The 9,894-nt window shown below is 65.1% G+C and overlaps 1 protein-coding gene across 1 annotated transcript; it reads left to right on the forward strand.

Moving 5' to 3' along the window:
* The first annotated feature begins 1,315 nt into the window (after positions 1-1,315).
* Positions 1,316-9,318, forward strand: Creb3l3 (cAMP responsive element binding protein 3 like 3). The gene is made up of 10 exons (XM_078033922.1): positions 1,316-1,468; positions 1,675-1,800; positions 2,190-2,484; positions 3,164-3,267; positions 5,015-5,146; positions 5,757-5,863; positions 7,950-8,018; positions 8,404-8,488; positions 8,632-8,728; positions 8,864-9,318. The coding sequence occupies exons 1-10, from the start codon at positions 1,445-1,447 to the stop codon at positions 9,175-9,177; spliced, it is 1,353 nt and encodes a 450-aa protein (XP_077890048.1). The 5' UTR covers positions 1,316-1,444; the 3' UTR covers positions 9,178-9,318.
* The last annotated feature ends 576 nt before the right edge of the window (positions 9,319-9,894 follow it).

Below are 9,894 nucleotides of genomic sequence, written 5' to 3' on the forward strand. Positions count from 1 at the left end.
TGGGGGCGACTTGTATAATGCAAGTTGTTGTCAGGGGAAGCGCCTCGGGCGCCGCGGCCCTCCTCCCCCTCCTCCCAGGAGGGAATGACCACTGGCCCATCAGGGAGCAAAGCCAGGTGTGAGGTCTCGTGAGCAAGGACACTGCTGTCCACCTGGCACCCAGCCTCGTGCCCTGCGCCCAGAAGCCTCGATTTTGTCATCCATTCACCGGTTTCCAACAGCTCCCCGCTGTGTTCACTCCAAACAAAACTCCTTCCCACCGCCGTGGCCCCTGCAAGAACTGCCTGTCCCCTCCCTGACTCCCTCCTCCTCACTCCAAACACCAGCCTCATCCCGCCCCAGGGCCTTGGCACGAGCTGTTCCTTCAGCCTGGCTCTGCCTCATGCTCCAGGCTCCTCCTCTGGGGGGTCTTCCGGCCCCGCAGTGGCCCTCGCCACGTGTCTGCCCTCCTTCACCTGGTACTCGTCTGCGCCCACCTCTAGCTTCTTCTTTACTGCTAGAGCCTAAAGCCGTGGCTGGCACACAGTAGGTGCTTAACAAGTAACAACTGTCTGAGCACCTACTATGTGCTAGGTCCTTTCTGAGACACTGGGGACTCAGCACTGAGCAAGAAATTCTACCCTGGTCCCTAAGGAGCCAGCATCCTAGGGAAGAGGAACAAGGGAAGACAAAAAACAAATACCATTTAAACTGGTTGAGAATCTAGTCCAAGTGCCAACACGATAAAGAGGCGGAGACAGGAGTCCTCTCTATTGGGGGCAAAGATGGCTGTCAGTGGACTGAGCTGATTCATAAACAATAAACACGGGCAGATATGCCAACAGATGGCCACAGAACAGGGAGGAGGGCACAGGAGGGGAGTTCAGGTAGCTCTCAGTGCAAAGGCCCTGAGGCAGGAAGTTTAGCTGGATCGATGTTGACTAATGAACCACAGATGATTCTAGAAGGACTTGACCGCAGGATTCGACAGTGGGGGGCAAGGAGCAGGCTGTCCCCCAGCTGGTCTTGGAGGCTGGGCAGGAGGTTGGCAGCTCAGATGAGGGAAGGGAGCTCCCAGAAAAGGTACCGGCTTTGTTCCAACCTGGGGACAGGACTGTCCCAGGGACGGTGAGCTGTCCCGACCCAATGTCCGGTGACTGAAGAAAAGAGTCCCTGAAAGTAGGAAAAAGGTCACGGCGCGGCCCAGACACCTAGGACTTTGGCCTTTGCCCACTGCAGGCTGGAGAGCACACAAGGAGATAACGGTCCGGCCCGCCCGCTGCCCGGGCCCCACTGGCCCTGGACCCTGTCCGTCTGCCCTGGCCACCAATCAACGCCCGGGGCTGGGCGAGCGCCTCGGGGTCTATTTCAGCATCTCCTGGGGGTGGTGACAGGGCACAGCCCGGAGCCAGCGGGTGGGTGGGCCTGGGGCTGGCAGCGGAGACCCTGGAGTGTGGAGGGGCCCATGGACGGGGGCCTAGCTGTCGAGGTGAGTGGTGGCTCCGGGCCCCACTGTGGCTGGGGCCACTCTGCAGACGGTTCCCAGCTGTCCAGTGTCCAGTACCGGGCTGCAGGGCGCAGGGGGAGACCCAGGCTGTGCCGCCCGCTCCTGGACCAGCCTTTCCCCGGGTCCCCGCCCGGGGCTGAGCTGGGGGGCGCCCGAGGGCTGGGACCTCACGCCATCTCTCCGCCCAGATGGCGTCCCCCGCCTGCGCCGTGGGCCCCCTGGACAGCCTGGAGCTCCTGGACCTGCTGTTTGACCGGCAGGACGGCGTCCTCAGACACGTGGAGCTGGCCGAGCGCTGGAGCCCCGCGGGCCAGGTCCGCAGCCCACGTCCGCAGCCCCCGTCCGCAGCCCCCGTCCGCAGCCCACGTCCGCAGCCCCCGTCCGCAGCCCCCGTCCGCAGCCCCCGTCCGCAGCCCCCGCAGCCCCCGCAGCCCCCGCAGCCCCCGCAGCCCCCGCAGCCCCCGCAGCCCCCGCAGCCCCCGCAGCCCCCGCTCCCACCCAGGGACTGGTCCCGCGCAGCCGCGGGCGCACAGGTGCGGGGCGGAGGCTCAGAGAGGGCAGGAGCAATGCAGGGTCGCTCAGCGACTTGGAACTGAGGCCACACGCACGCCTGGGGCCTGGGCCTCCCTCCGGGGCGTTTCCGGTCACCCGGCTCAGCGGCTCAGCGCGACCCCAACTGCGCCCCTCCCTCTTCCTGGGGCAGGTGCCGCCGCCGGGCTCCGACTCCGAGGACTTCCTGAGCGCCATCCTGGGCCCGGGAGACTCGGATCCCAGCTCCCCGATCTGGTCCCCCGCGGGCAGTGACAGCGGCATCTCTGAAGACCTCCCCTCTGACCCTCAGGACACCCCTCCCCGCAGCGCACTGGCCACCACCCCGGCCAGCTGCCACCCCAATGAGCCTGGCCAGGGGCCCTGCCCCGCCTACCTCCCTGGGCCCCCCTGCCCCGCCAGGCCCTCGGGCCCCCAAGTGCTGGAGGCCTCGGTGGCCATCGACCTGGGTGAGTGCAGGGGCCGCCCGCTGCCTTCCCTGCTCCTGGGCCCCAAGGGGTGCTGCTGGGCCACTGTGAAGATGGCTCCCCGCTGCCCAGGTCCTGGGCCTGCCTCGGGGAGCTCAGGGGCCGTCCTGGCTGGAGAAGGCCTGATGAGATGGCCCCAGCAGATCAATAATGACGTACTCCAGGGACACTGATGCCCTGGGGCCAGGCAGAGGGCCCCTGGGGACAGGTGGCCGCTGGGCTTCCCCGGAGCTCTTGTGGGTCTGAGAGATGGTCACCCGCGGCCACCGGCTCCACCCTGGGGTCAGAGCCAGGGGCTGCTGGGGCAGCTGCCTACTGTGCGAGGCACCAGCAGGGACGGTGGCAGGCAGGGGCCAGCCTCACCCCTGTCCTGCGGGGAGACCAGGTCCTGGACAGTGAGAGCCACTGTGCCCTGAGTGGCAGCGGGTCCCCGACAATGTCCCGGGTCTTCTTTGCGCCTTGGTACACCCAGGTGTGCTGGGGGGTCCATCCCACAGAGGGGCGACCGCTGTCCCCTCGGCCAGGCCCAGGGTCCCCAGCTGTGCCAAGTGCCCCAGCCCGTGGAGGCTGCTCACGGAGACTGGGGAGGCCGCTAGGGCTGGGCGCTGCGGAGGTGCCCCTCTGACGCCCTCCCTGTCCCTGTCCCCTCCTGCCCCATCAGATGTGTGGAGCACCGGGGGCCTGTACGCGGAGGAGCAGGCGGACACGCCCTCCCGCTTCAACCTCACCGTGAAAGACCTGCTCCTGTCGGGCAGCGGGGACCTGGTGAGCCTCCAGCCCAAGCCTGGGACAGGCGGGAGGGGACCCCACACCCAGCCCCGGGCGTCCAGCCCAGGATGGCAGGGCCGGGCCACTGGGTGCACACGCAGAACCGGGAGAGGAAGAGGCTGGAGTCTGCCGCCGCGCGCCCGCCCCGGGCCAGCCACCTTCCAAAGGCCAGGAATCCTCGTCCTTCAATCCACAGGGGCCCTGAAGACCGGCTTTTATTATCCAAATCCCACATAAGAAAAAGTCCCTAGCTGACTCCAAGCCACCCAGCGCCACAGGCTGTCCCATCGCTGGCCGTGGTCCCATCGTGCTCACTGCACACTGGTGGGGGCCATCTGTCCTGCCCAGGGCTCCTCACCCCTGTCAGACAGACCCCCCCATTTTACAGATGAGAAGGTCAAGGCTCAGAGAGGTGAAGCTGTGAACCTAAAGTCACACAGAAACCAAGAGGCAGAGTCAGGTTTGAAATCCCCTTTGTCTGCTGCCAAAGGTCATCCTGACAGTCTCCGGGGAGGGCCAGTGAGCACTGGCCACCTGTGTGCTCGCGTCCAGGTCCCCTGGTCAGGGTGAGGCGACGCACTGCAGGGAGCTCACGGGGTGTTCCTGCAGGCCCAGGGGGTCCTCCTGGAGGCAGTGGTGCTGCAGCAGTCCCTGAAGGGTCAGCAGGGAGAAGGACTGGTTTGGGAAGGATTGTCCCGCCCTCGTGCTGGCAGGACCCTGGGGCTGGGGCCTGCTAGGCAGGCGCTCCACCCCGAGTGCTCCCCAGCCCCGTCTGTCTTATTTTGAGACAGGGTCTCGTTAAGTTATTCGGGCGGCCTCCAACTTGGAATCCTCCTGCCTCAGCCTCCTGAGTAGCTAGGACAACAGGAATCTGTCACCTCCCTTGGTGGCGACTGGCTTTTATAAATGCATCATTTTTCATGCACTTTCTCTATGTCCACAGTCTTGGGGTCCTGGGGACCTTGTTCCTGTTTTTTCAGATGAAAGTAGAGGCAGGCTGGGAGCCTGGCCGGACTCACAGTGGCCAGGTGCTAGCCGTGGAGTTTGGACCCAGCCTGGACCAAGACTGTCCCGGAGCAGTGATTCATGGGGTGGAAGCAACAGGAAGGGGCAGGGGGACAGCAGGCCGTGTCCCCAGCCAAATGCCAGGCAGAAGGGACAAAGTCCAGCCTGCTGGGAGGGACTCTTCCGAGGCCCCTCTGAGGGGGAAGAGTGGGCGCTGGGGCAAGCTACGGGGGGCTGCCAGCTCACCTGGGGGACACGTGCCTCCCAGGAGGCCCCGAAACCCAGGGCCTCTCGGCCAAGATGCTGTGGGCAGGGCACCTACCAGGACTGAGGTCCTCCATCCTCCATCCTGAGTCTCCCATTCCACACGGGACGGGTGGAGGCCAGCCTCCTGCCTCAGCCTCCTGAGCCGCTGGGACGACAGGTGTGCGCCACTGCGCCTGGCTAAACTGAGTCATTTTGGGGGAGCAGGGTAGGCAAGTGCACCCACACAGCCTGGGCTCTAATGACGGACGGACGGAGTGGTGCCCCACTCAGCTCCCTGCAGGCTCTCCCCTCCCTGTGTCCCCTGCCCCTCCTCCAGGTTTAAGCACAGGCCACACGGGGTGCCCTCTGCCCTTCCTGTTGTTCCTGGCGCCCGCCACAGGGTCACTGGTGTGGGGCCGGAGGACCCCGCCCTCTTCCTCTGCAGGTGTCCCACCGCCTCCCACCTCCAGTGCAATTCCTGTTTCTTCCGCAGCAACAGCAGCACCTGGCAGCCTCTCTGCGACCTGGCCACGGGCACTGTCAGGAGCTGGTGCTGACGGAGGACGAGAAGAAGCTGCTGGCCAAGGAGGGCATCACCCTGCCCACCCAGCTGCCCCTCACCAAGGTGGGAGGGACACTCGGCTCCCCTCCAAGCCCCACAGTAGACCACAGCACTAGAGGGTCAGGACGGTGGTCACCAGCCGGATTCCACCCTGAAAGCCCACTCACAGCAGGTGACGCTGTGCCCAGTGGTGACCCGCCGGCTGGCTGCAGGCTAAAAGCCCTCCTTGGTCCCCTCCCCGTCCCCTCGTGGCTTGTCCCGGCCTCTCGGAGGTCAGAGCTCACACGGTGCCCCGCAGGCCAGCCGCCCTGCACACAGGCTTTGGTGGAGCCCCCTGATCTCACCAGCCTCCCTGGAGATTTCCCCCAAGAGCGTCACTCCGCGGCCCTGTTCCCAGATCCCGCGGGCAGCCCCGAAGGCTGAGCGCCTGGTCAGGCCCGCGGATGGTCCCACTCGGTGTCAACACCGAGTCCCCATTTCTCTTAACTGGGGCGGGCTCCGAGTCAGGTGCGGTGTCCACGGGGGACCCCGGGCTGACCCGCGCAGCCGTCCTCCTGCAAGAATGGGGGCGGCAGGCTGGCCTCCCCCGCCAGCGCCCGCCCCGGGGGTCTGAACGGAGTCTGGGCAGCGGAGGGAGCGCCCAGACGGCTCAGCCCTCCCCTTCCCTCTGCAGTACGAGGAGAGGGTCCTGAAGAAAATCCGCCGGAAAATCCGCAACAAACAATCAGCGCAAGAAAGCAGGAAGAAGAAGAAGGAGTACATCGATGGCCTGGAGACCCGGTAACGCGGGCCGGGGGTGGACCTCGCACTGGGGGAAACTGAGGCTCAGAGAGAGGGACACCGGGTGCCGAGGGTCACAACTGCTAGGGCCTGTTCCCTACGAGGACTCAGGGATCCCCGGAGATGGCTCGGGCAAGGGTCCTGGGGTCCCTGCGCCCGGCGGACAGGAAGCTCCTCTCCGTGGGCGCTGGAGAATGGTGCCGCTTCAGCCCTGAGAGCACTGGCCGCCGGAGGCAGAGGGGGACCGCGCTGTCCCAAAGGGAGCCTCGAGCTGGCCCCTGGCCCCACTGAAGGCGCTGAGGGTCCGCAGCGGCCCAGCTCTTGGTCCCTTGGTACAAACAGCAAAGGCGGCCCCCGTTCCCGGCCCACAGTGGCCTTGTCGGATGCTGCGGGTCTGTTTCCACGTCCTGGGTCCTGGGAAGTCCTCGTGGCACACGGAACCGCCCCTACTCTCTGCTGTTTCAGGCTCTGCCGTCCGCGGCTGTCGTCACGTGGTCTCCTTGTGCCTTCTTCTACTTTTTGATCAGTCTTCCCAGAATTTTGTCTGTTTTCTTCTTCTTATCAAATGACGGTTATTGAAATAATTCCTAACCATGGTTCCCATCAAACAATAACTTTCTGTCTCTTCTTCCCAACTAATTATACACGTATGTGTGTGACCTTCGGCACTGGGGCGCGAACCCAGGGGCAGGTGATTTACCACTCAGTCACATCCCCAGAGCTTTCTAAAAAACATTTTATTTTTCAGTTACAGTTGGGCACAACACCTTTGTTTCATTTAGTTATTTTTGTACGGTGCTGAGGACCAAACCCAGGGCCTCGTGCTACCGCTGAGCCACAACCCAGGCCCTCCCCAGCCCTTTTTGTTTTTTTGTTTTGAGGCAGGGTCTCACTAAGTTGCTTAGAGCCTAAATTGCTGATGCTCACCTTGAATTCGCAATCCTCCTCCCTCAGCCTCTGAGTCACTGGGACTACAGGCGTGCACCACCGTGCCTGGCCACAGCCTCTAGTTTTTGAGGGACTTATTCTGTTGTTCTCCGACCATTGTTTAAAGGTGCCTGCTCAGCTCTGGGGCTGGATCAGGGCTATGCATTTCCCTCTCAGCACTGCATTAGCTGCATCCCACCTTGAGGGGGTGTGTGGACCGAGGGTCTCCCACGTGCTGGGCAAGCATTCCTCCCCTGACGTGCACCCCCAGCTCTTTATAAACTTTGAGACAGGGTCACACTGAGTTGCCCAGGCTGGCCTCAAACTTGGGAACCTCTTGCCCAGCCTCCTGAGTGGCCAGGACGACAGGTGTGCATCACCAGGCCTGGTTTAAAGGAGCATTTTCACTGGGGGAATTCATTCCATTCCAGCTGCTATGTTGGGCCTCCTTTCTGCAAAGGGACTGTGGGTCCTTATGCACCCCCCTGCAGAACAGCACACGGCCCATCTGCTACCTATGGGGAAAACAAGCCGAGGGCCCAAGAGTCTCTGGCCTCAAGAGGAGGCTTGCCCTTAGGAGCCCGTGTTCCCGCTCCCCACTCCTGGTGCTGGCTGCACCCCTGCCCTGGGGTGGAGACGGCCGTGGCCCACCTCGTGCTCATCCTCAGCCCAGTGGGACACTTCAAGTCCGCACCCGAGTGTTCTGACTTACGGCCACCGATGCTGACGGGGAACATGGGTGCCAGCCGCACCCAGGCCAAGATGGGGGCTTGCCTCTGCCCTCTTCCCCGCTTCCCCCCGTGGTGCTGGGTGGAAGGTGGGCCCTCGTGCTCAGCACCGGCCTGCTGCCCAGCCTGGGGGGGCTGCAGGTCGCGGAGGGCCAGGGCTTCCGCTGGGGTCTCCAACTCTGACTGAGTCTGGCACTCAGCCCTGGGGCTCGGCCGCAGTGCAAGTCCCACCCCACGAGGACCTGGAAACCGACAGACCTGGCTCCCGCCCTGGCCCTGCACAGGTGCCCTGGCGTGTGCTGTGGTCCCAGCTACCAGGGGACTGAGGCAGGAGGCCTTTGCTCTCTGGCTTGGGGCCTCCCAGGGAAACATCAGTGGGGACAATTGGTGACAGATTCTGCAAGTCACCAGGTCACTCATTGTTCCTTCAGGATGTCGGCCTGCACGGCCCAGAACCAGGAGCTGCAGAGGAAAGTCCTGCAGCTGGAGAAGCAGAACCTGTGAGTCCACGTCCGGGGTTGGGGGGGCACAGGAAGTGGGGAGGGTGCCGTGGGGCAGGGAATGAGCCCCAGCTCGGTGGGCGCCATCTGTGCAAAGGCCCTGGGGCAGAGGAGGTGGGGGAAGGAGGCGAGGCAGGCTGGGAAGGGCCCCCTGGGCCACAGGAAGGACTTGGGCTTTGGCTTCATAGTGGCCAAGCACCCCCTGGCCGTGTCTGAGCTTGAACCCAGGAGAGGGGCAGGAGAGCCGAGAAGAGCGGGGTGGCCTTCTCGTGAGCCATGATGGAGGCGGGCGGGAGCAGTGGGACCCTGAGGGAGGCCGGGGCCTGGGGAATGGGCAGGAGCAGGGCCAGGCCCCCGCAGGCTCAGCCGCCCCTGTCCCTCCGAGGTCCCTGCTGGAGCAGCTCAAGAGGCTGCAGGCCATGGTGGTCCAGTCCACCACCAAGTCTGTGCACACGGGCACCTGCACCGCGGTGAGTCCTCTCCCCTGCCCGTGGGTGGGGCAGGCAGGTCCCCGGGGAGGGGTCTGCAGGAAGTGATGGCCAGCACAGCGCTGGGGTCCGGCCTGGCCTCCCTCCCTGTGGAGGGGACGCAGGTGACCGCCCCTCTCTGGCAGGTCCTGCTGCTGTCCTTCGCGCTCATCGTCCTCCCCTCCATCAGCCCTTTCGCCACCAACAAGGCAGAGAGCCCAGGGGACTTCGCGCCCGTGCGAGGTGAGTGCCTGCCCCCCACCTCTTCCCGGTGCACCTGGACCTGGGAGACCTGTGCCCCAGTGTCCCGAGGCCGGGGAGAGGGCCACAGGACTCTGCCCCCACGGCGTCCCTCCTGAGCCCCCCAACTCTGCCCAGTCTTCTCCAGGACGCTGCACAACGATGCCTCGTCCCGGGTGGCCCCGGACGACCATCTGGCCTCCAAGGCCCCAGGCCCCAGGCCGGACGCTGCTGTGCCCCACAAAGGGCCCCCGGGCGGCCTTGGGACGGACTGGGGCTTCCTGGACATGCTGGCACTGGGCGGGTCAGCAAAGGAGCTGGACAACTCGACCCTGGTTCTGGGCAATTCGACAGAGGAGCTGGGCCCGGCCACCCTGCTGGACTGGGTGGCACCAGAGCCGGTGCTCAGCACAGGACGTGCGGGGCTGGAGGCAGCCGGGGAGGAGCTGTGAGACCCCAGGCCACCTGGGGGAGCCCAAGTGGACGGCAGGCCCTGGTGGACACCACAGCTCACTGCGGGGACAGACGGGAGCTGGCCTACGTGTGGCCGCAGCGCCCCAGGCCCAGGGCTGGCCGCCGGCCGCTGCTCAGCCCCACACAGCGCAGATCGCGACCTGTGCCTGGGTGCCCCTTGGCCTCCTGGCTCACTGGGCAGAGGAAGCTGTCCAGCCTCAGGGACCCTGGACTTCTGAGTGGCCGCCACCCACCACCACCCCTTTTCTAAGACTGCGCGACCGACCCTCAATAAAGTATTTTGACAGGACACGGCTGGGGGGCTCAGGGGCTCTGGGGGTGGAGTGCGGCCCCAACCAGGCAGCTTCAGCACCTTGGAGAAGGGCAAGGGCCGGCGGGACCCTGGAGCCCAGGAGTGGGACCTGGGGACCGGGACCTGCTGCGAGGGGCTGCACCACACACCACACGGGGCCTCGTTTTAAGATGAGAAAACCAGGTCAAGGTCACAGGTGGGGGGGGGGCAGGGACAACCCGACCAACGCCACCCCCACCGGCTGCACAGGGGCCAGGACCCCTGGGGGCCTCTCTCCTCCAGGGACACCCCACTGGGGGCAGAGGGTGTAACCAGGGCCGGGGGCTGCAGGATGGCAGGTGGGAGGGGCGAAGCCGTCTCCTGTCCCCAGGGTGCTGCACCAAGGGACTGCAAGGCGCCCAGC

Source organism: Ictidomys tridecemlineatus, chromosome 2, assembly GCF_052094955.1.
Source record: "Ictidomys tridecemlineatus isolate mIctTri1 chromosome 2, mIctTri1.hap1, whole genome shotgun sequence".
NCBI lineage: Eukaryota > Metazoa > Chordata > Mammalia > Rodentia > Sciuridae > Ictidomys > Ictidomys tridecemlineatus.

Excerpts from the sequence above, each read along its gene's own strand:
- Creb3l3 (XM_078033922.1), top strand. The coding sequence starts at position 1,445 with ATGGACGGGGGCCTAGCTGTCGAG. Across the intron at positions 5,864-7,949 it reads ATCGATGGCCTGGAGACCCG|GATGTCGGCCTGCACGGCCC; the intron begins GTAACGCGGGCC and ends TTGTTCCTTCAG. Across the intron at positions 8,729-8,863 it reads GGACTTCGCGCCCGTGCGAG|TCTTCTCCAGGACGCTGCAC; the intron begins GTGAGTGCCTGC and ends AACTCTGCCCAG.